We start from the raw sequence: 27,465 nt of genomic DNA on the forward strand, positions 1-27,465 counted from the left end.
AAGACGACGAGGAGGGGCACTCGAAACAGACGTATATAGAGGTTTTCTAGCCGTGTCGCTCAGTCATAACACCTTCAGCCCTCGTCCAACGTGTTGTTTTTCGTATCGATTTGAATTTGATTATTCGAGTTCGATAAGATGGGGATCGTTCCCACCTTCGTAAGTATTTCGTATCCGCAACGCAATTCTTTTTCTTTCGTTGATTTGATTTCTTTTTTTTTTTTTTCACGAGACGGTGAGGTTTTTGGAGAAAAGAGAAACTGCGAGTAAAGATGTTGAAGATGTTTCAGCTTCTCTTGGAAAATTTGATGTTTGTTTCGCGGTTTTTATCGGGCAATTTATTAATAAATTGTAAATTTAATTAGAGAGAGGAACGTATATGTGAAATTATTAGATTAAATTAATTGAATTAAGAGGAGAAATATTTGCTGGGAAACTCGATTAATTCTGTCAACCTTTATTTTGTTTGTGTAAAAATATTTTCGCGTAGATAGAAATATTTTTTAGATTTGTTTTTAATATAATGATTTAATACAATTTGTAAATTTTTATTTAAAATCAAATTTTATCAAATCGTGCCATAAAATTTTTATGGCAGGAACAAATATGGAAAAAAAAAAATATCGTTTTCTTTTTTTATTTATCTTCATTCATATTGCCAAGTTTGTTTACGTAACCTAGAAAAAATTGTCCTTAAATCTTACCATTGTTCTTTGTCAATATTTGCAATTAGAGAGAGGGAAAGTGACAACTACTTCAAACAGTTTCTAGATAAGAGAAAATAAATATCAAATTTTTTTTGAAACATTTTATCGATTTTCCTTATTATCTCCGTCATATCATAAATATCGTATGTATAAATTAAGGTAGAGGAGAAATATATTGGAAGATTGAATGAAAATAAATATTGAAGTAATAAATTATATACAAGTTCTATTAAAATTTTTATGTATCCGTGGTTACATGTATACGTAATAAAGATTGACACTAATGACTCATTGTGACAATATAATTTATCTGTCGACTATGTCTATGTGGTGTAATCGTAATTTCACGAGAACGGTAACAATCCTCTCTCGTTTATTTCTGCAATTAACAACTTTATTCTAACTTTTTAAATATTTGATTCACGTTATATTACAATTATATTTATTCGTTCGAAATTTTAAAATTACAAAAAATATACTACGAAGCTTATTTATTTTTGTAATAATTTATTTTTAATAATCGCATTATCACATATATTTAATAAATATCGATATAGAATATTTGCTCATCGTACAATCGTGTTTTGCAGATCATTCTCGTTTGCTTATTCGCATTCGGCAGAAGTGCCATCGAATCCCCGGAATCGAAATCAACTACAAAACTGCCGTTAAACAGCCCCTCGATCGGGGATAATGACAAAGATTTAATCACTTCTGCCAGCGATCGAAGTAAGTGCTATCGTATATTACTATGCAAAATATTATAATTATTATTATCCATATAATAATACCATGGTTTGAAATATTAATTCGTTGTTAAAAAGAAAGAAAAAGATCATTCTTTGCCAATTGATCCACCATCACTTGTCACGATCTAAAGTTTATTATATAATGTATTTCAAAGAAATCCAGTCAGATTATGTTAATGACAATCTGGATCATTCTAATGTTATTTTTATCCATGCATACACGTAGAAGTAATAATTGAGAAAAGAAGAAGAAAAAAAAAGTCTAAAAAAGCAGTCTATCAAAGGATACTTATAACTGCATAATTGCATCGCAGCTCATAGACGGCGAAATTACGGTTATATCTAGGTATGATCGATCGTTATCCAACTTATACACTTTTTCAATGTATTAAATAAGTGTGTCACTACCGTTCCCACGATCGACCATTTCAAATGGATTTCATTGTAAAAAAAATATGACATTCGATATAATAACATGCTAATGTGACGAACCGAAGGCCTTCCTCTGCCGGCATCTTTTCTAATGACGTCTCCGCGGTGTTCCGTGTTAGATCATTGATATAATGACTCAACAACAAAATTTGCATAAATGACGCGTGCCTGTTTTCAATTATTCAAACGCCTCGAAGAGAATCTGTCCGTCTAATGTTTGATTTAATTTATTTAATCGGGGCACGTGAATTTTAGTCACGCAAGATAGTGACTACGAGATTCGAGTTAGAAAGATTAAAATAATTTTTAGTAAGGAATTAAAAAAATATATAATTCGATTAAACAACGAAGGTTCAATGTGTGCAACTCCTTTTTTATCGAGAAATTATTATTATTATGAAAATTGTGTTATTTATTTATATTATTATTACGCTAATTGTTTTGAATTACGATGCACGAAGATGGAATTATATCTGTATCGCGAGTACAATATTAATAAATCACGTAAATTTTATTGATTACAAGCATCATGCTCTTCGATTAATTAATTAATTGAATTATTCAAATTATCGAATAAATTAATATGAAAATTTTGTCCCATCGCATGATGAACCGATGATTCATTTCCGCCACCATAGCATGGCAATGCGGATAAAGGACGTGCATGTGTGAAAAAGCGTTCCACCGTTCACTAACGCTTTTCAAGGCTCGACTGATTAGCTATTCTTCTGTACACAGTGCAGAACCGTAAAGCAATCTTCATATACACGTTTCTTACGTTGCAAAACTTTACTATTTGCTTTAAAGAAGAATTCCGATCTGGAAAAAATTTCCTTTTACATATTTTAAGCAGACACGTTTTATTCATTCTACGTGGGACAATATATTTTAATAATAATAAATTTTAAGGATACAAGTTTCAAAGAATTTTAAATCAAGAAAACTCGTTTCAACAAAACGTTCTTCTTAAACTTTTATTGAACGGAAGAAAGTGCTTAAATTTTCGACAATTTTACACAACATGTAGAAACTTTATCTGTACGAGCCATTCCCATAACGAGTAACCATAATTGTCTTGTAAATCGCAATGCTTGACAGAGACTATTCTTCTTCATAAATATAAATATCAATTATTTGCGCGTAAATAATGACAAACAATCATTGATCATAATTAATAAACACAAGCTGGAAACGAGCTGGAGCAAAATTTTGAATTAAATCGTTTAAAAAGAATGTTTTATATATAGAGAAGAGATTGATCGAGAACGAATTGATCGAAAATATCGATTTTCTTGAGTTTCGTTGATTCCAGCGTTTCACATTAGCAAAGAATACGGGCAACCTGGAGGGTATGGAGGAAGTGGCCCATATGGAAGTTACCTTGGTCTTAGCGGTTCGATTTATGGCCCTGGCACTGCGTATCGTGGAACAAGCTGGAGCCCAGGATACCTAAATCCGAGCTATGGAGGTTATTCAGCGGGTGGCTATCCAGGTGGAATTATTGGGGGAGGCCATATAGGGTGAGGCTCGCGCAAATAAACGTGTCACGCGATTGACTTCTAAGAAACTGGGTTGTGGAATAAAACTGAGATGATCGATGATTTTCCAATATCGATCCAATATATACTTAAAAAAGAAAAAAAAAAAAAAACGATGCTCTAGGTTTGATGAATAAATTCATCATAACTTTTGAATCGTATTTTCGATTAAAGAGATTATGCTTTTTAATTTTTTATTTAAATAATTTTGTTGAAATTTTATTCAGTTAAAAGAATATTAGATCTCGAGTATTTGAAAATATACGTATCTTGAGAAATGAGAAAATGACAGCATATTTTATCCAACGAGAACGGTATTATAACGGCGCTTATAAAAGTGTATATATGTGCCAATCGTGCACTAACAATAATTGTATATCTTTCTTATAATACTAGTTTAAAAAGTTTATTCTAGAATAACGTTTCAAGATAAATAAGATCGAGATATTTGGTGAAAAGTGAAAGAAAGTTAAATTAATCTAAAAGCACAATTCGATCATATGATCAATAATACAAGATTTTTCTACTATAATACAAAAATGTAATGTATACATTTGTTTCTATTAACAAGAGCTTTTTCTCCCTAATATTCGATTCATATTCGGAACATTCTACGTAATTTTCTTATGAATTATTCGTCGATATAAATCTCCGTAAATTGGCAATGAATTTCGATGAAGAAAATATAATATATTTAACCGATTTCTATACGATCAAATAGATTAAATCCTTTACGTGTGGAAAATTATTGAGAAAACTATTATTAGTCTCTAACTATCCACCGTATCGAACATTCATCTTTAATATCACCCTTCATATCTACATTATTGATCCTCGCTTCAAAATTTACAAATATTTTAAATATTTTAAAATCTACATAATAATTAATGAACTTATCTATTCGATTATATCAATTCATCTCTTCTCGCTTGTTTGATTATTTCTTTTGTATTGAAATAAATATTTCAATCTCGTCAATTTTTTTTTTTTTTTTAAATATTAGATATGGCTATTATGGAAATCCTGGATACAGCAGTGGTTATGGTGGTTACGGTGGATACAGTGGATACGGTGGATACAACAGTGGATATGGAAGCACATTAGGCTATGGCGGTTATGGCAGTGGGTATGCACCCGGTGGTTATAGCGTCTACAGTGATGGATATCTTGGTTACGGAAGAGGTAACTACGGATACGGAAGGGATATAGGATATAACGGGTATGGAACAGGGTATAACGGGTATGGAGGATCAAGTTATGGATCATCGTACAATTTGAGAAGTAACTACGATCCGTATGGATATCGTAACACCAATTATGGAAATTATGCCGGTTACCCATCCGGTTACAGAGGTTATTCTTAAAGTTTATCTTTGAGAATTGAACGAGAGTGAATTGTAATATTTTTTTTTACAATATTTTTTTTCATCGTTTTTTTCGTCGTTTCAAGGAAGACATTGCAAGAAGACATAACAACAGTATTTGCCAATACCAGTTTAACTATATATATATATATTAGTTTATTAATCTTTTAATTAACTTAATAGATTGTAATTTTGTATTCGTATCAATAATTTTATGTAATTTATATGTATATTAATTAATAATGATGAATAAAATTATGATTCGTTTAGAGTTATGAGAAGTGCAGAAGGGTTTCTATTTTAGAATTAATTGTGTTTGAATTAAGTTGTGTGTTTAAAGAAGATCTAAAATGTTTCATGATTAGTTTTATTTCATAAAAAAAAATACATGATTCATGCTTATAAGGAACATTGGATGAACGCAACATCAATATGTACAATTATATATAATTTATTAAAAATTTCATCGGCCTCTATACTACAGAAAAAGATACATATTACGTATCTTATATCCAATGTACAAATATAATTATTTCTTTAAAATATCGAGCATGTACAGTTAAATATTAATTCAAATTTTATAAAGTATACCTATAATTTGGAAAATGTGTTTGAAATTTCTCCAACCATGAACCATTATTCTGTACGTGCTCAATAGAACGTATTAGCACTTGTATAATCAATATTTAATCTCAAGCGTACATTAAGCATGAGAGCGCAATGGATGATTTCATTTCTCACGACATTCGCATAATTTTGAATCTAAAAACAAATTTCTATAATTAATTTATATCAATTTTCACATAATGCTCTCAACATCGAGGGAAACGAAATGGTATTCTTGAAATTAAATACTAAGCAATATAATAATTAAAAAATAAACTAAATATATATATATATTTTTTTGTATTATTATAGCTACTAAAAAAAAGATTTACGAAAACATTTAAATTCAACATGATACAAATTTTGTATAAATGTTACCATGATAAAAAATGTATAAAATGATACTAATACTTTTCCTTGCATTAACTTTAAGATTATTATGATTGTCGTATTCATTTTTGCTAACACGAAATATAAATTTTAATTCAATGTAGAATATTATTAATGATTTAGTGCTTACAAAAACCATACCAGAATTATGAGAAAAAGAAACATTCAACGTTTTACCAATTACCAAATAATATCCAAGTTAAAGCAGAGAAAAGTAAAGAACAGTCATGCTCTAATCGGCACATTATCTTTGGATAATCACAATCGAGCGTTCTAAAAAAAAAACTGTTACTATAATAAGTTTCAAATCCCTGAGTTCTAAATCCTAAGAAAATTACATCCACAATTATTATATGCAGATTTTCAAAATTCAATCAATAAGAGAGAATGATATTCGATCAATTTCTTACAATCTAGAACTTAAAACTATCGTTAGAATTGTTTCGAGGCTTATCGCAAATCGTTTATAACACAACTTATTATCTTTTACCTGATTTTATAAGAACGCACAGATCATGATTACCTTTTGCGATACGATGATACTTTATTGGCATTTGTGTCTCCTTTTGGCCATCCGTCAGCTGTCCAGCAGCTAATGGACGGGCATCGTTTCATCGTTTTTACGAATCGTTTTTACGCGAATGCGTGGTTCCTTTCGAATAACGATTTACAATCTGCATGTTGCAATCGCATTCTTCATTTGACGTTCCGTAGCTTTGCCCTTCTCCTTTCGATTTGACCGTGTGCTGAAACATTTAAAAAGCCAAGTTTCGCTTGTCGCAACGCCTCGCGAAGATTCTCTATATTGCCAAGCTGATTTAGGCTGACAAGCTTCGTCTCGACTCTCCCGTTTTGAGAATCGCATGCGTCGCATGCATATGGAACAGGCATTGCGGAAGGGAACATGTCTTTCATGTTTTGGGTGCTGTCCGTCACATCGTCGCCCGGACAGTACGGTATGAATACTACGGGAATGAAGCCAAGCTGGCCAATCAGAGGAATGGATGTCGTACTCGTGATGGTTGCTGTATTATTGGTCGGCTCGACAAGATAGCAAGGACAGGTTTGCGGATCTGGCCCTATAGATTGCTGGTAGGGCTTGATGTTAATCGTGTTCGGTGGATGAACGCCGATCGCGGCGAGCTCGGGTTTTGATTCGATAGATTGCTCGGACAATTGGTTTACCTGTTTCGCGAACGCGATATGATTTCCATTTGATGATTGATACTTTACATTGGCCTGTTGTCCGCGGTCTGTCTCTAATTGAATAACCGGTTCGCTCAGTTTAGTGACTTCTTGGGGATATTTACGATTTTCGCGGGAACCTTGGAATCTTCCTCGATTAGGGTATTTAACGCCAGCAGTAGTCCGAGAAGTTTCCGATATCACTTTTTGAACATCCTTGTATTTACTTTGCTCTTCCTCTTCCTCATATTTACGTGATTCCTTTCGTCGTGTGTACATCAAGGAGTTAATTTCGTCCGCGTTCTGATTTACTTGTTCTGACTGATAATCACGCGTCCTTGATTGGTTTTTTTTGAATTGAGCATCCTTTAAACCGAAGGGTCTGCTTATTTTTGTTGGATACGCTAACACTGTGGACTCAACATTTTTTTCGTAATTTTTGTCAAGAGTGTGGTTGTTAATATATTCTGAATTGTACTTAGAGGATAATCGGTCTACTTGCTTCTGACCAAAAAATGGATGATTATCGACAGTCGTTGGCGTTGTAGGTTCGTAGTATTTAATGGGATACTGAACTTTGATTGGCTTTTCATATCGAGGCCGTGTCGTTGGAGCAACACCAGGAACATAATCTGGATCACCAGGCCATGGTCCATCCGGACCAGGGGATCCTGTCGGCCATGGGCCATCAGGACCAGGCGGGCCATCACCACCTATTCCACCTACTCCACCAACTGGACCTTCGTGACCACCTGGACCTTCGGGTCCACCTGGACCTTCGGGTCCGCCTGGACCTTCGGGTCCGCCTGGACCTTGAGGGCCGTCTGAACCATTAGGCCATGGACCGTTAGGACCATTAGGACCTATGCCACCAGATGGACCTCCAGGTGCAAGAGGATATCCTGGATATGGCGGATATTCGGGCTGACCTAAAATTTAATCATTTTATTTCTTTATTAATTTCATTCAAACTGCGTTAGATAAAAAAATATACAATTAAATTATATACCTGGCTTCGAAGAACCAGGATAGCCATGATGACCCGGTTTGCTTGGTTTACCAGGTTTACCAGGTTTTCCAGGAATACCAGGTATTCCTGGCGTACCGGGATATCCGGGTGAGCCTGGAATACCAGGCCTGCCTGGAATTCCTGTTGTACTAGGATATTCCGGATGAGGTGGATAGGGTGGAATTCCTGGCGGTTTAGAAGTTTCCGATTGTCCTGGTTGTCCGGGTGATCCAGGCTGACTAGGATATCCAATTTGTGGCGGAGTTCCAGGTATTCCCGGCCTTCCAGGTATTCCAGGATATCCTGGGTGACCTGGTCTTCCAGGTATTCCAGGTGTTCCCGGTGTTCCAGGTGTTCCAGGATGTCCTGGTTGTCCTGGTTTTCCAGGTGATCCAGGTTGAGCAGGATATCCAGGTTGTGGCGGAGTTCCAGGTATTCCAGGTATTCCAGGATGTCCTGGTTGCCCTGGTTTTCCAGGATGTCCTGGTTGCCCTGGTTTTCCAGGATATCCAGGTTGTGGCGAAGTTCCAGGTATTCCAGGTGTTCCCGGGATTCCAGGTATTCCAGGTGTTCCCGGGGTTCCAGGATGTCCGGGTTGTGGTGGAATTGCAGGTGTACCAGGTATTCCAGGTGCCCCTGGGGTTCCAGGATATCCTGGCTGTCCAGGTTTTCCTGGTGTTCCCGGTTGGCCAGGATATCCAGGTTGTGGCGGAATTCCAGGTATTCCAGGTATTCCTGGGCTACCAGGTATTCCAGGATGTCCTGGTTTTCCAGCTGATCCAGATTGGCCAGGATATCCAGGTTGTGATGGAGTTCCAGGTATACCAGGTATTCCAGGTGTCCCTGGGGTTCCAGGATATCCTGGCTGTCCAGGTTTTCCTGGTGTTCCCGGTTGGCCAGGATATCCAGGTTGTGGCGGAATTCCAGGTATTCCAGGTATTCCTGGGCTACCAGGTATTCCAGGATGTCCTGGTTTTCCAACTGATCCAGGTTGGCCAGGATATCCAGGTTGTGATGGAGTTCCAGGTATACCAGGTATTCCAGGTGTCCCTGGAGTTCCAGGATATCCCGGCTGTCCAGGTTTTCCTAGTGTTCCCGGTTGGCCAGGATATCCAGGTTGTGATGTTCCAGGTATACTAGATATTCCAGGTGTTCCTGGGGTTCCAGGTGTTGCAGGATATCCTGATTGCCCTGGTTTTCCAGGTGATCCCTGTTGGCCAGGATATCCAGATTGTGGCGGAGTACCAGATATTCCAGGTGATCCTGGTGTTCCAGGTTGACCTGGATATCCAGGTTGTGGAAAGGTACCAGATATTCCAGGTGTTCCAGGTCTTCCAGGTATACCAGGTTGGCCAGAAGTTCCAGGTATTCCAGGTGGTCCTAATATTCCAGGTTGGTGAGGATATCCAGATTGCGTTGGAGTTCCAGGTATTCCTGGGGCTCCAGGTATTCCAGGTGTACCTGGATATCCTGGTTGTCCTGATATTCCAGGATATCCAGGATATCCAGATTGTTCCGGTTTGCTAGGGTATCCAGGTGTTTCAGGTTGGCTAGGATATCCAGGTTGTGTCGGACTTCCAGATATTCCAGGGGTCGTAGGTATTCCAGGGGTCGCAGGCATTCCAGGATACCCTGGTTGTCCTGATTGTCCTGGTATTCCAGGTTGGCCAGGATATCCAGGATATCCAGGTTGTCCCGGAGTTCCAGGTTTGCTAGGGTATCCAGGTTGGCCAGGATATCCAGGCTGTGTCGGCGTTCCAGGTATTCCAGGTGTTCCAGGATGGCCTGGTTGGCCAGGATATCCAGGTTGTGGCGGAGTTCCAGGTATTCCAGGTGTTCCCGGAGTTCCAGGTGTTCCAGGATGGCCTGGTTGGCCAGGGTATCCAGGTTGTGGCGGAGTTCCAGGTATTCCAGGTTTTCCCGGAGTTCCAGGTGTTCCAGGATGGCCTGGTTGGCTAGGATATCCAGGTTGTGGCGGAGTTCCAGGTATTCCAGGACTCCCCGGGATTCCCGGTGTTCCAGGATGGCCTGGTTGTCCAGGATATCCAGGTTGTGGCGGAGTTCCAGGTATTCCAGGGCTCCCCGGGATTCCCGGTGTTCCAGGATGGCCTGGTTGGCCAGGATATCCAGGTTGTGGTGGAGTTCCAGGTATTCCAGGTGTTCCCGGAGTTCCAGGTGTTCCAGGATGGCCTGGTTGGCCAGGGTATCCAGGTTGTGGCGGAGTTCCAGGTATTCCTGGTGTTCCCGGGGTTCCAGGTGTTCCTGGCGTTCCAGGTGTTCCCGGATGGCCAGGATATCCAGGTTGTGGCGGAGTTCCAGGTATTCCAGGTGTCCCCGGGGTTCCAGGTGTTCCCGGATGGCCTGGTTGGCCAGGATATCCAGGTTGTGGCGGAGTTCCAGGTATTCCAGGTGTTCCCGGAGTTCCAGGTGTTCCAGGATGGCCTGGTTGGCCAGGGTATCCAGGTTGTGGCGGAGTTCCAGGTATTCCAGGTTTTCCCGGAGTTCCAGGTATTCCTGGTGTTCCCGGGGTTCCAGGTGTTCCTGGCGTTCCAGGTGTTCCCGGATGGCCAGGATATCCAGGTTGTGGCGGAGTTCCAGGTATTCCAGGTGTTCCCGGGGTTCCAGGTGTTCCCGGATGGCCTGGTTGGCCAGGGTATCCAGGTTGTGGCGGAGTTCCAGGTATTCCAGGTTTTCCCGGAGTTCCAGGTATTCCTGGTGTTCCCGGGGTTCCAGGTGTTCCTGGCGTTCCAGGTGTTCCCGGATGGCCAGGATATCCAGGTTGTGGCGGAGTTCCAGGTATTCCAGGTGTTCCCGGGGTTCCAGGTGTTCCCGGATGGCCTGGTTGGCCAGGGTATCCAGGTTGTGGCGGAGTTCCAGGTATTCCAGGTTTTCCCGGAGTTCCAGGTGTTCCAGGATGGCCTGGTTGGCCAGGGTATCCAGGTTGTGGCGGAGTTCCAGGTATTCCAGATGTTCCCGGGGTTCCAGGTGTTCCAGGATGGCCTGGTTGGCCAGGATATCCAGGTTGTGGCGGAGTTCCAGGTATTCCTGGTGTTCCCGGAGTTCCAGGTGTTCCTGGCGTTCCAGGTGTTCCCGGATGGCCAGGATATCCAGGTTGTGGCGGAGTTCCAGGTATTCCAGGTGTTCCCGGGGTTCCAGGTGTTTCAGGATGTCCTGGTTGTCCTGGTTTTCCTAGTGAACCAGGTTGACCAGGATATCCAGATTGTGCCGGAGTTCCAGGTATTCCAGGTGTGCCTGGAGTTCCAGCTGTTCCAAGATGGCCTGGTTGTCCTGGTTTTCCGGCTGAGCCAGATTGACCAGGATATCCAGGTCGTGGTGGAGTTCCAGCAATTCCAGGTGTTCCCGGGGTTCCAGGTGTTCCAGGATGGCCTGGTTGTCCTGGTTTTCCGAGTGAACCAGGTTGACCAGGATATCCAGGTTGTGGCGGAGTTCCAGGTATTCCAGGGATCCCCGGTGTTCCCGATGTTCCAGGATGGCCTGGTTGTCCTGGTTTTCCGGGTGAACCAGGTTGACCAGGATAGCCAGGTTGTGGCGCAGTTCCAGGTATTCCAGGTGTTCCCGGGGTTCCAGGTGTTCCAGGATGGCCTGGTTGGCCAGGATATCCAGGTTGTGGTTGAGTTCCAGGTATTCCAGGTGATCCAGGTGAACCAGGTTGACCAGGATATCCAGGTGTTCCCGGAGTTCCAGGTTTCCCAGGATAGCCTGGTTGTCCTGGTTTTCCGGGTGAACCTGGTTGACCAGGATATTCAGGTTGTGGCGGAGTTCCAGGTATTCCAGGAGTCCCCGGGGTTCCCGGTGTTCCAGGATGGCCTGGTTGTCCTGGTTTTCCGGGTGAACCAGGTTGACCAGGATAGCCAGGTTGTGGCGGAGTTCCAGGTATTCCAGGTGTTCCCGGGGTTCCAGGTGTTCCAGGATGGCCTGGTTGGCCAGGATATCCAGGTTGTGGCGGAGTTCCAGGTATTCCAGGTGATCCAGGTGAACTAGGTTGGCCAGGATATCCAGATGTTCCCGGAGTTCCAGGTTTTCCAGGATAGCCTGGTTGTCCTGGTTTTCCGGGTGAACCTGGTTGACCAGGATATTCAGGTTGTGGCGGAGTTCCAGGTATTCCAGGAGTCCCCGGGGTTCCCGGTGTTCCAGGATGGCCTGGTTGTCCTGGTTTTCCGGGTGAACCAGGTTGACCAGGATAGCCAGGTTGTGGCGGAGTTCCAGGTATTCCAGGTGTTCCCGGGGTTCCAGGTGTTCCAGGATGGCCTGGTTGGCCAGGATATCCAGGTTGTGGCGGAGTTCCAGGTATTCCAGGTGATCCAGGTGAACTAGGTTGGCCAGGATATCCAGGTGTTCCCGGAGTTCCAGGTGTTCCAGGTGAGCCAGGTTGGCCAGGATATCCAGGTTTTGGCGGAGTTCCAGGTATTCCAGGTGTACCAGGATGGCCTGGTTGTCCTGGTTTTCCGGATGAACCAGGTTGTCCAGGATATCCAGGTTGTGGCGGAGTTCCAGGTATTCCAGGGGTCCCCGGGGTTCCCGGTATTCCAGGATAGCCTGGTTGTCCTGGTTTTCCGGGGTGAACCAGGTTGACCAGGATATCCAGGTTGTGGCGGAGTTCCAGGTATTCCAGGTGTTCCCGGGGTTCCAGGTGTTCCAGGATGGCCTGGTTGGCCAGGATATCCAGGTTGTGGCGGAGTTCCAGGTATTCCAGGTGATCCAGGTGAACTAGGTTGGCCAGGATATCCAGGTGTTCCCGGAGTTCCAGGTGTTCCAGGTGAGCCAGGTTGGCCAGGATATCCAGGTTTTGGCGGAGTTCCAGGTATTCCAGGTGTACCAGGATGGCCTGGTTGTCCTGGTTTTCCGGATGAACCAGGTTGTCCAGGATATCCAGGTTGTGGCGGAGTTCCAGGTATTCCAGGGGTCCCCGGGGTTCCCGGTATTCCAGGATAGCCTGGTTGTCCTGGTTTTCCGGGTGAACCAGGTTGACCAGGATATCCAGGTTGTGGCGGAGTTCCAGGTATTCCAGGTGTTCCCGGGGTTCCATGTGTTCCAGGATGGCCTGGTTGGCCAGGATATCCAGGTTGTGGCGGAGTTCCAGGTATTCCAGGTGATCCAGGTGAACTAGGTTGGCCAGGATATCCAGGTGTTCCCGGAGTTCCAGGTGTTCCAGGTGAGCCAGGTTGGCCAGGATATCCAGGTTTTGGCGGAGTTCCAGGTATTCCAGGTGTACCAGGATGGCCTGGTTGTCCTGGTTTTCCGGATGAACCAGGTTGTCCAGGATATCCAGGTTGTGGCGGAGTTCCAGGTATTCCAGGGGTCCCCGGGGTTCCCGGTATTCCAGGATAGCCTGGTTGTCCTGGTTTTCCGGGTGAACCAGGTTGACCAGGATATCCAGGTTGTGGCGGAGTTCCAGGTATTCCAGGTGTTCCCGGGGTTCCATGTGTTCCAGGATGGCCTGGTTGGCCAGGATATCCAGGTTGTGGCGGAGTTCCAGGTATTCCAGGTGATCCAGGTGAACTAGGTTGGCCAGGATATCCAGGTGTTCCCGGAGTTCCAGGTGTTCCAGGTGAGCCAGGTTGGCCAGGATATCCAGGTTTTGGCGGAGTTCCAGGTATTCCAGGTGTACCAGGATGGCCTGGTTGTCCTGGTTTTCCGGATGAACCAGGTTGTCCAGGATATCCAGGTTGTGGCGGAGTTCCAGGTATTCCAGGGGTCCCCGGGGTTCCCGGTATTCCAGGATAGCCTGGTTGTCCTGGTTTTCCGGGTGAACCAGGTTGACCAGGATATCCAGGTTGTGACGGAGTTCCAGGTATTCCAGGGGTCCCCGGGGTTCCCGGTATTCCAGGATGGCCTGGTTGTCCTGGTTTTCCGGGTGAACCAGGTTTACCAGGATATCCAGATTGTGACGGAGTTCCAGGTATTCCAGGGGTCCCCGGCGTTCCCGGTATTCCTGGCATTCCAGGTGTTCCAGGTTGTCCTGGTTGTCCTGGTTTTTCAGGTGAACCAGATGAACCAGGTTGACCAGGATATCCAGATTGTCCTGGCTGTCCCGGGTATGCCCCTATTCCAGGTTTGCCAGGGTATCCTGGTTGTCCCATTGTCACTGGCATTTCTGATGTTCCTGGTTGTCCTGGCTTTGGTTTTTGAGATTGTTCATGTTGTTGAGGATACCCTATAAATAAAAGTTTTTTATTCTTATTTTTCAATTTTTTTATGTTTTACTTAAATTTCTAAATATTCTTTATGTGATATTTCTGTTTAGATATGTCATATTAATCTAAAGATATAATAATGTTTTTACCAGGTTTAATAGGATATTCCGGCATTTGTGTTGGTTGGCTTGGTTGTATAGGTATTCCAGCATTGCTTGTATCACTTGTTTCTTCTTGTGATTACGAATTATGTTAATTATATTTTGCGTATTACAATATTGTAATAATTGTAGTTTATTTATATAAATGTTACCTTCTGGGATTGGTTTAGTATCTGTTCCATCAAATTGTCTGCATATTTCTGGAAAATATAGATCTCTCCACTCCGTAATTACACCTTTATGATCATGGTGATCATCGTTGTGTTCTGTATCATGTTCGTGATGATGTTCATGTTCATGAAGGAATAGTTCGACTGAATTTCCTGGTTGGACGACTCTATATCCCCAGCCATCACTAATGTAAAAAGTTGTTTTTAATTTTCCATATGGATCTATATATCCATAGCATCCATATGTAATATCATCCGGTCCACGCACTTCGTGATGAAATTGTCCATTTGGACTTACTTGGTAACCATAATTGTATGCATCTAAGATGAAAATAATATATTGGCATATTGTGAAAAGAATTTCTATTATAATTATAATAATAACAAATTATATACTTACTGGAATAGAAATCTTGATTTAAATATTGACTTTTCTGATCATCTTTGATATTGAGTATTACATCTCTACTTTGCCTACTTCCTTCCTGCTGTGTGCATTGCAACAAAGACGTGGCAATTACCTGTTATAAATAAATGTATAATTAATTTGATAACGTGTAATTAATTTTTGCCGTTTTTGTTCATATTTATTCATATTATTCATATCCTGTTTCTCAATTTAATTCGATTTCGTTATATAATTTTCATTATAAATATTGAAAAGTTTTTGAACAAAGCATTTCGTTTGATATTTGTATAATTACTTTGTCAACATTAGACATTAGTTAAAAAGAAAATCTGTCAATGCGTATTCTAATTCGTTCTTTGACAACTTGACTTTTGCCAGACTAATCTTGTTCACCTTTTAAAAGCTTAGCAAAAGTTCAGTAAGAACATGGCACGTCATTTTAAATGTCAAGTCAGCCATTTACTTCATAAATAATACATTTGCCGGAATATATTCACGCATCTACAGTCTTTTCTAAAAATTACTGCTCTTATATCTTTCAATTTTTTTATACTCTTAGAAGAAGAATATCAAATTCGAATTTTAATTTTAATTCTAACTTTTCTCGATAGAAAATTAATTTTGCATAAGTAAATTCAAAAATATAAAATCAACATTTCATTTGTAATTCAATTGTTTTTCAATTTATTCTTATTCTTGGAAAATTTCAATATTCATTCTTATATATTTTTTTATTGGGTATAGTAATATTTGCCTGAATGAAAATTTCTTTTTAAAAATATTTAAAATATTCACTGTTATTCTTTAAAACAATTTAATTGTCATTAATTTTTTTCGTTTTCACTTCACTAATCATATCTTCACAAGCATCAAAAACTCGTGCCGCGCCATGATTAGCAACAGCTTTTAATTATCTCTTACCTAAAATCCACTAAAAGTCAATTTCTCGAGTTATTTTTTGCTAATTAGAGAATAAAAGAATAATAAAAAGCCTTTTTCGTTCGCGTTGCCGTTTAGAATAATCAAAAGTAAAGGTCGCGCGATCTCTCGTTGGAACATCATCAAGTTTCGTAATCGATAAACCTTTTAGGGAGATCGATATAATCGTTATTACGATTCAGTTGCTTTTAATTCCTCGAAATTTCACTGAAAATTAATTTCAGTCAATCAAAGCTGTAAAAGATTCACATTTATACGAATGCATCGTCGAGGAATAAAGAAAAAGAAAAAAAAATCAGTCAGATTTATTGCTTTGGCTCCAGACATCCGTATTGAGTGTCATTGGAGGCTATTTCAACCGTGCTTCTTTTTTTTTATCCCGATTCTTTTTTACGACGTCTTGAAAAGTGGTGTATAACTGCTGCACGATGATATGATAAAAAAAAAAAAAGAAGAAAAATAATAATATAACAAGATTGCGCAATTTTTATTGCTTCTCTCTCGTCATCATGCATTACATGAACTTTCTTCCACTTTACGATGAGGTCGCTTCCCCGCCAACAAATTGCAATGGCGGTTATCGCGGTGTGAAGTGAAGTAACAATACGACACAATAATTAACAATACAAATTTTACCCGATGGTTCATTCAAATGTTTTTTTTTTCCACGCTTTATTAAATTTTCTCCATGGTTCTTGCGGTTGCAAGAAATATTTATGTTGCATTTGATTACGAGGTACTGGAAGATATCTTTAAGAGTGTAATAAAAGAGAGCTTCTAAAGCTGAATCGAAAGCGCAATTTTCAGTTGAACATAGTTTGTAATGCTGAATGTAGTTGTAATGTACATTCCCTCTTGAAAAATTCATAATAACAGCGAACACTCTTGCAGCGATAAACGGTATCGTCCGAGGATTTAAAGATGCGTTAAATGGATTGTTTGAATTGTTTTATTATTCCTGTTTTTATCAACCATGTGTAAGCCAAAGTGAAATCTCGACGAAGCCTAATATCTCCTCGAATTCGATTGAATGAATTCTAGATTTCTATTATTTGCTCGCGTGTTATTGCGAATCGATAATCATGGATAAGAATTGAATCAATTAAAATCAGAAATTATCAATATTGTTTTTTTTATCCTCGATTGCTTGCGTGTTAAGAATTAGAAATAATAAAAATACAGTAACAATTAAATGTAAATAATAAATATTTAATTACGTATACCAAAAAGTGTCTAGTTAATAGAGATATACGTTAATAACACGTCTTCTTTCAGTTGTGACATTAAAACACGCATAAGATTTATCAATTTATATAATCGATGATTGATGATTTGTTCCGTTACCAGGTTTCTACCCACTTGAAATGCTACTTTACGCTTCACGAACCCTGTTCAGAGCGAATCCTATTCAATCAGATTAATGATATCTCTGTACCGCTTCCGATCTATGATTTCTCTTATTCCAGTTGTAATGCGATGATTTATGCTTGGCAAAACGTATGACAATAAGACCGTTGTGTAACGAAATACAAATTGGCATTGGACTGGCTACGAATTGCTTGATAAAAAGATCGACTCCAAAGGAAAGAAAAAAAAAAAGCTTGCATAAAAGTTTATTTTGCATAAAATATCCATTCATAGACAGTGTGATTTTGGAACGATGTGTGTTCGGATCGATCGAATGGAAGATTGATGGTAAGTATGAATTGAATTTTTTGCAACTTATTTTTTCGTAGAAATTCAATCTCGTTGATGTGTACATTATGCTATTTAAACAGATCCTAACATCATCGATCACGAGAGATGGACAATCGCATTAAAAATATTTCCGTGGATGGAAAGTCGATTCTACGTATAAAAATGTCGAAAAAAAAGCGTTCTTTGTTTTTAAGAATATCGAATTTGGATAAATGTCACCTAATTTCCAATTTCTAATCTCTGGATAACGAGTGCATCATTAACAGAATATTATTCACACGCGTGAAACTAAGCAAGATAAAAGTGTCGAGTAAAATTTTTTCGTTCTTAAAATTTCTTTTTCTAATTTTAAATACTGGCCTGATCATTTTATATTATTATATAGAAAACGAGAGCTCGAACAAAAAAAAATTTGTCACTCGAAATACCGTGACACACATCACTTTCCTTCCTCTCGAACCCTTGCTCCGCTATTCGAACGTCCCATACGAACGATGGCCGAAAGTAAATGGTATCTTTTCGCCCGACACGTTCGAGAAATCAATCGTGGAATCAGAACCACGCGTAGTTTCACCCATGAATAATAATCGAACGAATCGGATGCTTAAAAATGGTGGACGGGCGCGCAATGGGCCGAGGTCGGCCTAAATCATCGTCAAAAGTGGCACGGTATCCTGCTAGGACGTCCTTTCCCGCCTGATCGATGATGTCAGAGCCGAGCTTCGTCGTCGTCGTCGTCCTTCCACCCACGAAAAGGGAAAGTGAGAGAATCCCGAGGAGCTCCTCTTCTTCCCAATGGGGGGGACGCGGATGAATCGCCTCTATGCACCGAGAAAGGTTAATATATGCTAACATTCGACCTGCCCCGTCGCGCTTCCAATCAACACTCGCCTCAAGGATGGATAATTTCAATGGATATCTCATGCTGGCGATATTTTTAGGGGACAATGGGAAATCAAGGATCGAGACCGAGTCATTCACGGAAGATGATTGGAAGATCCGTCCAAGTGTCAAGTCGTTGACATCGTCATCTTGACGATGAACCTGAATGAAGGATGAGCGAAGATTTCGTTGGGTCGAGAAAGAGGAGCGAAGAAAGTTTGATGGATCACCGTTAAGGTTGATGGAGAGCGGATGTTGGTCGTTGATTGAATACGATTCTCATTTTTATTACCCGATTTCAATTCGTTTGTCGTTTTTCTTTTTATTTTCTTTTTTTTTTTCTCTCTTTCGTGTATTTCTTGAATTAATGTTAACTTTTATTAGAAGAGAAGTTAATTGATTAAGGAATTAAAAAGGAAATTAATAATGGAGAATATAGGAAATAGATTTTTCTTTACTCGTTATTGGAAGTCAATTATCAATTATAAGAGAAATGTGAATGAAGTTTTGATTTATTACTTTATGCTCGGAAGATTCGCATCCCGCAAAAAGATCAAGTTTTCAATTAAAAGTTTTAAAGTAGCCATCACAAAATTAACATTCATTTATCAAATTTTTTTTTTCTTTTTCTCGATGTCTAAAGATTATAAACGTTGTTAAACGTTGTTTTCATTGCCTGCAATTAATTTCTATTAAACATTAACGCGCCGCCATAATATCTAAATTATTCGTAAATTGATAGATTTGATCTTTTAACGGGGAATTCTTGCTAAAATATAATTACGATATCTTAATATCGTATCACGTATCAGGGATTACATCGCAATCGGAATGGCATGCTTCGTCGGATACAGATTATCGAATTACGGAGAGATGTTTATCGAATAGGGCATCTGAAATTACAGTGTGTGTTTCGTGTACACAAGTGTCTTCGCGAGATTAAAGCGTGAAAAAATTCGCATTCGATTGCAAAGCGAAGGAACGTGTGTATACACGTGACAAGATTGATCCCCGAGAAAAGGATTTTGCATATCGATAGAAGGGAATCTATGATCGATTAAAAATAAAAATCACGTGTATATTAGTATTGTAGGAATTTATTAGAACGAAAAGAGTATTAGAAATTCATTTTTTTTTTTTTATGAAAAATATCATAAAATTGTAGAAATTGTATTTCCACATCTATACACGGTAATATAGATAAATTTTTTTATCGATAATTGGGAATTACTTGTATATACGTTGATATTTTTTTTTCTTGTCTATCTATAAATCTCCATGTTGTAAAATTTGTTTGGATATATTTTGTTCGAGATAAACAAGATTCTGATTTATATATCAGAATTATTGAACGGTAAGTCAAAAATTCTATTTCGTATACGTTTCAATCATGCGTTATCAAACATGCAGTAAGAAAAATTGTACGAGCGTGTTGTACAAAAATAACTTTAAAATGTTATCGATAAATAGTTAAAATTTGAAAGAAATTCGAAAGAAAAATATTCAAATATTTGGGATATTAAATTCTCGATGGGATTTTTGCAATTTGATCCGAGACGATCGGAATGGAAAACGGAAGAAACGCGGTTAGTCGTAGTTCGTCGCTTGTTCTGATAACACAATCACGCTGCATCGTATAAAATCAAACATTCGCTAATAACCAAGGTTTTTTGTGCACGCAGTATCGCGATTAAAATTGCAGTCCGCTCGGTGGAATATAACACGAAAGCAACATTTGATATCCTCGCCTCGCTGTTTCTAGTCGACGAGTCGAAAGCGAAAACGAAAAATTTGAAAATGAAATATGTTAGCGTTAAATAATAACGAATTTTTGATCGGATCAATCGTTCGTCGCGATTACAATCCTTCGAATATTTTAAAACGATTTTTCTCGTTTCGTTTCAAACAAGTGATTCGTTACTTTTATAATAATTCGTCTTTTTAAATCGTGTTTACGAGCCTCCGGCATCTGATGACTCCTTGAAAATGGGAACGCAGATTCTTGGACCAGAACAGCGATACTAGGTGGTTCAAGGTAAGAAATTGTGCCCATTCATTACTCCCATACGCGGTACTTTCTTACTTACGAGCGACACTAATACTTTTCTTATTCACTTATCACGCGTGAATATTCGAATCGCGTTCCAACTATCGACAATTTAAAAAAAGAAAGAAATAAATAAATATTTTCCAAATTTGCTCCAATATTCGAGAAATCGATCTAAGAAGAAACGTATACGTTTGAAGATAAAATTATAAAATTATAAGAAGTAAAATTTTATATCTCTCGTTCGAGAGATGTGTCTTAAAAAGAATTTCTTCGAATTAAAAAAACGAAGAAATAATTCTCGGTTTAATTAACGAGCCGATAACGTCCTCCTCCGGTTGCTACCGATTTTTAAAACTTTCTCCATCATCGTATATCGCACGATCTCCAAGTCCAAGTGAAGTAACACAATATATCGAATATTGTCCGCGATTTTTCCCCCACAAAAGTGATTCGAAACGTTGCAAAACGCGGTGAGGAGGAGAGGGGATCGTGTGTTAATACGGTTATGAAAAAAGAAAAAAGAAAGAAAGAAAAAAGAAAAAGAAAAAAAAGGAACGATTACAAACAGTGTGCAGGATCTTCGAGATCGTTATTGCCAACAGATATCGTTAATTAAAGCGTGTGAACGGTATAATGGTTACAATTTCTTCTCCCTGAGAAAGAAGGAACGGCCGCCTGTAAAAGATTGCGGCTGTTCATTGCGCAATCGCTTTGTACCACGAAACGCGCTACTCTATTCATGCTTGTTCCGTTCTCCGTTTTCATTTACTCGATCATTTGCATACAGATGTTGCGCTTTTACAGGTATAAGATAGTTAGTTGCTAGAATTAGAAACGTAGAAAGGAATGTGAAAAAAAAAAAGAAGAAGAAGAAAGAAATTAATAAATAATTTAATAAATAATTATTTATTTATCCAAATAGATTTTTTAACACGTTGCAAAACCAATCGTGTAATTGAATCTTTTTTTAACGAGCCTCATAAATAGTAATTAAATTTCGCTAGTAGGATAATTAAGAGTTACAATAGAACCGGTTATTTTCTTAATTCGATTCCTGGTAAAGAGGCTGTAATTCCCGTTCGCACGGGATATAAAGTGGGAGAAGATAATTAGAAATCCTGAGACGATTCCAAACCGAATTTTCACGCCTTCGAAAAATTCGCTTTCAAATTCAAATTTTACGAGCCTTCCAACTGTTTTCGAAAAAATATATCGCAGAAGCGTGATCTTTATTTACTTAAACGAAACGAAATCGATCGCAGCAAAGCTACGTCGTTTCAAAATTGCACACGTTATCCAACAATCTTCTGAAAAATGGAATCGCACTTGTAGGATTCGCCTCGGCTTTGGTTGAACCCTCGAGACGAGAATCGGCCCCGAGGCTTGCCCCTGCATCTCGAAACACGAATATATCGGCGCATCATCATCATCATCATCCGTATCCCAGTGAAAGTTAGCGACGAGTTGCGTAATGGGACGTCGATATCGCTCGAGGCCATGCCTCCGGCCTCGACGATCGTTTATCTTCAGGTTTGCCCGTGTTTCGATTCGAGGAGATACACAACAAGGAGTTTAGGATGATTCAGATCGGTTTTCTATTCGGTGAAAGTTCGCGCGGAATTCATGGACGGACGAGAGTTGGACGATTGATTGGAATTGTTCGGGACTAACGCGGGATAATCGCAATGGGGGGAAGATCTCGCTTGGAAGGGAAATAAATTGACAAGGTAGGTGGTTGACAATTTCTCTTAAGCTTATTTCGATTGCATTCGAATTATTGAATCCTTTAAAAATTGAGATAAGAATCGAGAAAGGGATGATCTCTTAAATCGACGCTTAAATCGCTCCTCTTTTTTTTTCCCCCCGTTCGTTCATCAACGTAATCGTACTAATTGTTGGCCGAAACAATGGCCGGTTGCGGGAGAGAAGCAATTTAATATCAGAAGGTCGGCGGGGATATTACAGAAACCAGATGGAGGCGGTTTGCATTATTGGGAGGATTACGAAAAGAAAGTTGGCTCGATAGGATCTACACGGATTCATTGTCAGTTGTGGAGGTCGTGGCGAGATGTGTGCGAGGGTTCAACAAGGATGGCCGCTTGTTGCGGCTTTGCGGTTTCCTCTAATCCGAGGGGGGGACGGAACGAGGGAATGAATTAATTTTATTTCGCGCAAACAAGGGAGTCGCGGTCGAAAAATTAAATTAGGAAAATAAAACAGAGAATGAATAGTATCGAATTTTCGAGCGATTGAAAAAAATTGTTTGCAATATCTTTTTCTTATTCTCTTCTAAATCTGACTATTCTTTTCATGATATGATATTTCGTGTGTTACAACTCTTTCGATCGTACAACTCTTTCACTTTCACCGTTTGAATAATGATAGAATAATTTTTAGACGATTAACATATATTCGTATCATCCCACCATCTTCGATCGTAACACTTTTCCCTTCCACGTTCACAGAGGTTACGAGTTCTCTCCGTAAGAATTTTTTTTTTCTCTCTCTCTCTTTCTCTTTATCTCATTCGATATTGAAAAAGACAGATTGACAGATTATAATTCTTGAGGAACGCGTGCTCCTCGAACGCAATATTCTTAACCTTTTTTTAACATTGCCGTTTATGCGTACTTCACTCACGGGATTGAAATTCCCGTTTGGAATTGCTTAATGTCTCGTTTGTTTCCAACATAATTACAACAGTTATCGATCGCACCGATCCATAAATTCTTGCGGACATTTAGTAGAGTTTCGTATCGGTTGGAAAGGAAATTATTACGATTTCCCGGATATATTATATCGCAATTCAGACGTAATCGAGCGTGCTGTTTAAATAAAGTTTTATATTCGAAGCTTACACACACACATATATATCGTTCGTATCGATCGATTTAATCCGCGCGATTAAATCCTTAACTCGATTCTCGCGAGAAAGAAGAAAGGGGGAGAGAGAGAGAGAAAAAAAGAAAAGAAAAGAAAAGAAACTCGAAAGCAATCTCTTTATATGGAAGATGTTGGTATAGATATTGCATGATATTTTCCACGATGGAGTTAAAAGGGTAATCGCGATTGCGAGCGTATCGATCATCGGTCACTCTATAAATCATAGGAGCATAATTACCTTCTCTCGTGATATTAGCTTGGAAGAAGAAGAAGAAGGAGGAGGAAAAAAAAAAAAAAAGAACGTTCCTCCTCCGAGGCGAGAGGGTAGCCTTTTGAAATCCACGTGGTCGATGCTCGTGACGAGCGTCGTTCCATTAAGGATCTGTCTTTACGACCAAGTTGACTCGTCGTCGTCGTCGTCCGGACAACGAATCAGGTGCGTTTGCAAATTACAAATTAGCTTTTACCAGAGTGTCAACAATCTTATTCTATTTATACCGTCTGTGGCAATAATTTCGATAAAAATGTCAATTTTACCTTCACCGGTGGTTTAAAGGATTGGCCAGGTGATCAGGTGCGAGAGAAAATTGCGAATTATTTACTTTCTTCGCGCGTTTTTCTATGTGAGATTTTTTTCTTTTTTTAACGTTCAACTTCACTTCTAATCCGTTCGATTAAACTTCACGATCAATAATCAATTAATTATTCGCGAATTTTTTAATAATTTTACATCACGACGAGTCATTTTCTTGGGATATTTTGATTCTTCTTTTTTTTTTTTTCGAAGATAGAAGAGAAGAAAAAAAGGATGAAAAATTCGCAATTGAAATTGGCGGGCCAAGCGAAATTTGCAAATTGCCGCGCGCAGAAGCGCAGCGTACGAGCAGCTGCGGACCGGAACAAATTAGCTGAGCTTTTGTATTTAACTAGCCGTATCAAAGCGTTAAACGCTGTATCTCGCCGGATTTGTAAACAGTACAAACGGATTGCATCTGGAGATAATTTCTGAAGATCGAAGATAGGGATGGAGCGGCCTATAGTTCAACCGGTAGTCGTCAATCATTGCCAGACTTTCGATAGAACGAAATCCTATTCGTGGAATGGAAGTTCTCCCCGACAGATGAGCAAGATCTTCTGTTAACCATTGACCGGCTATTATTTCACAAGCCCTTTCTTTTTCTTTTTTTTTCCCCCTTTAACTCTCTCTTCATTCGATCTTTTATCAGGCATCTTAATATCGATATTAATTATTCTTCGATCGATGTCGAACAATCGTAGAGAAGATAGACACTTTATATTGTTGAATTTCTATTGTTTATTAATCCTTGTAATATCGCAATTTGTAATATTTTAATTCCACGCGGATGGATGCAGGATCAATATATAAACGAAGAATTTTCTTTCTCGCGATTATTTTATTCTGGTTTAAAATATTATAAATTTATATATATAATTAGATTGGATAAGAATTGAAATAAAAAAATTCTGTTTCATAATTGAAATATTATATCGTATAATATTTTATATTCTTATAAATTTTTGTATATTTGTGAAATTTTCATATGTGCATAAATTTCCACAATTTAATAACAACGTTTATCATATTGTAAAATTCCAATCAGAATTCGATGCTTCTAGACGATTGCTTCTTAACGCGATTTAGACAATTCCGATAATTAATTTAATATTATTTATCGCAACGATTCGATATTATTTATAACACACTCGAGCAAAACCAAAAAGAAACAACGTAACAAAATACTTTTGCATCAGAACACTGCATCCATCTACTTCGAGGATTAATTAATTATCCTTTTCCACCCCCGATTATTTTCCAAAAGAAAAAAACAATTCGAGCAAAAATCGAAAGTAGAAAAAATCGACTACTAGAAAAAGAAAAGAAAAAAAAACCTAGGCCTAATTTATACGCCGATAATCGAGAGACACCGCCGATGACTCGACGCGCAGTCGAATGCATCGAGTCGCGATGGTCGAACAGCCACTGATCTCGCTACTCGCGAGCACAATAGCGTTGCCGCGTTGTGGCATTGGGAGAGTTATGAATGAAATGTAGTGCAACGACATTGGCGAGCGAGTGGCAAGATCAATGAAACTCGGCGCCTCGCACAGCCGAGACGCGACGTTCTATCGCGCTTATTACTCTCGCTCGAGTGTGCACGATCGTGTGTGATTCGTACGGATCCGCGGCGTATACGTACGGCGCATTCGAAATGTGTACCGAAGGCAAGGTGTAATGACCCTGAAAGAACCGCCGTCTCCACTTCTCGCGTGGGTGGCACGTAGCTTAGGTTTATAATTCGGATATTCGAATCGATTTAATAAGAATTGGAAATTAAAGAAAGGTGGAAATTTTCTGCGGCAGCGAATGAACCAAAGGATTGAATCTTTTTTTTCTTCTTTTGGGAAGATAAAAATACAGGTAACATCGTTGACTTTGCGCGATCCTCTATTTGCAGTCGATTCGACGTATTGCCTTTATTTCGCAATTCGTCGGTAGTTCGTAGCGACGTGGCATGAATCTCGCTTTCATCCGAGACAACTGACGCAGGTGTTAAACGCCTATCATCGCTATATTTACTAGTGATGGCTACCAGTGCGGGGGACTATCGAGCTAAAAACGGCTTGCTCGATCAATTCTTTTTTTAAAATGTGAAAATTAATTTTAATTATTGATACTTCGCGATTGATGAAAATTGTAAATTGTAAAACGATAAAAGCTCGTATTTTCGAATTATTGTAATTATTGTGATACGATGATCGTAAATGAAGCAGAATCGAAGATTCAAAACAAAAGGATATCGGACGCACAATTTTCAATTAATTCGTAAAGTTTCCGTATTATTATTTTGTGCAACGTTAAAAGTGAAGAGGCACGTTTTCCATCGCAATGTGATCATAGAATCACGTTACGTATCGACGTATATAAAAATCATTTCATATGCGGCATACCGGTTGCTCGCGCGAATACAATTGGAAACTTTAATTAAAAAGTTTATTAATTATTAATTAACGAAATTATATATTTTTCGAATATAATTCGCACAATTAATTTCGCGACGAACGAAACGGTAACGAAATTCTATTCAATTTTTAATCATCATTTCGCAATTGATCGAAACTTTACAAAAATTAAAAATCAGTTTTATCCGATTCGAGTTGAAAATTCAATATATCGATAAAATTAAAATACTTTTAGTTAATCTAGTTCACGGTCAACATTAATCTCTGTTGTCGATTTAAAATTTAACTATAATACATTCGAATCGATGTAATTTAAAATAAAACTCACTGTCAGATTAAAAAAAAAAAAAAAAACAAAATCCACTTCAATTTCTATTTAACCCACACTTGTTCCGATCCTCTCACCCTTGCGTGATCTAACTCGAGGAAAAATTCACTGACTCGAAAAATCCAAAATCCAGAAGAAAATTAAAAAGAAAAAGAGTTAGAAGAAGAATAGAAAAGAACGAAGAAATTTAAAAACCAAAAAAAAAAAAGAAGAAAAAAGAAAGAAAGAAAAGGATGTCGGTCGCACTGCTTCGTATTGGTCCTTCGTATATGAGGCACGTACCAGGGTGAAGAAAGAGGCGCGCACACGGCCAAACATCCTGCCACCGTCCGCTTCCGTTTCAGCAAGCCATCGTCCCAAAGATCTCGATCCCGTGCAAGATGATGATCTCTTCGGTTTCGTACACGCAGTGCGCCGTTCGAACTGAAAGACTGAAGACGTAGCCGGCAGAAGAAGGCTTATATACAGGGTGGGGGTCGGCAAGAGCAACCGACCAACTTGGTGCCCATCCTTCTTGGTGTCTTCTCTTTTCCCCATTCTTCTCCGTTTCGACTCCTTCAGGGATAATTCTTGCGTGCCCCCCACCCCATCACCGTCCATCCCCATTATCGTGCCGCGGTGTCGTGATCCTTGTTCGTCTTGGACCTTCGTCTCCTGGACCCTTGCGCTCGGCTCGGGGAACGGGTCGTGGAACGTGGTACGATCGTTCCACTCTTCGTTATGGTTATGCGGTATGACGATGAGTTTGGTAAAGGTTTCTTCTCTCTTTTTTTTTTCTCCTCTTTCCTTTTCTGCTTTTTTCTTCTTCTTCTTCAAGGGAGAGAGAGC

At 39.4% G+C, this 27,465-nt stretch overlaps 2 protein-coding genes and 1 long non-coding RNA gene across 5 annotated transcripts in view; 2 read left to right on the plus strand and 1 right to left on the minus strand.

Annotated features, from left to right (window-relative positions):
* Positions 1-6,109, plus strand: LOC552190 (prisilkin-39). 2 transcript variants are annotated; one of them, XM_006566959.3, is made up of 4 exons: positions 1-159; positions 1,298-1,436; positions 3,186-3,408; positions 4,430-6,109. In XM_006566959.3, the coding sequence occupies exons 1-4, from the start codon at positions 139-141 to the stop codon at positions 4,788-4,790; spliced, it is 744 nt and encodes a 247-aa protein (XP_006567022.2). In that variant the 5' UTR covers positions 1-138; the 3' UTR covers positions 4,791-6,109. The 2 variants fall into 2 exon arrangements, with proteins under 2 accessions (XP_006567022.2, XP_625280.2); XM_625277.6 differs by having other exon boundaries at positions 3,201-3,408.
* Positions 5,137-27,258, minus strand: LOC102654867 (collagen alpha-2(IV) chain-like). The gene is made up of 7 exons (XM_026444333.1): positions 26,920-27,258; positions 14,867-14,987; positions 14,449-14,787; positions 14,285-14,368; positions 12,566-14,155; positions 7,981-12,438; positions 5,137-7,900 (listed from the first exon to the last, which is right to left on the minus strand). The coding sequence occupies exons 1-7, from the start codon at positions 27,241-27,243 to the stop codon at positions 6,483-6,485; spliced, it is 8,334 nt and encodes a 2,777-aa protein (XP_026300118.1). The 5' UTR covers positions 27,244-27,258; the 3' UTR covers positions 5,137-6,482.
* LOC113219151 overlaps positions 15,642-27,465 on the plus strand; it is a 55,059-nt gene continuing 43,235 nt past the window's right edge. Inside the window, exons 1-3 of one of the 2 annotated variants that reach the window (XR_003305857.1) lie at positions 15,642-17,509; positions 17,593-18,349; positions 18,454-20,429. This is a non-coding gene — a long non-coding RNA (uncharacterized LOC113219151). Of the gene's footprint in view, positions 17,510-17,592; positions 20,430-27,465 lie in introns of both variants that reach the window. The other variant, XR_003305856.1, reaches the window with a different exon arrangement.

This window comes from Apis mellifera, linkage group LG12, assembly GCF_003254395.2.
Source record: "Apis mellifera strain DH4 linkage group LG12, Amel_HAv3.1, whole genome shotgun sequence".
In the NCBI taxonomy this organism is placed as follows: Eukaryota; Metazoa; Arthropoda; class Insecta; order Hymenoptera; family Apidae; genus Apis; species Apis mellifera.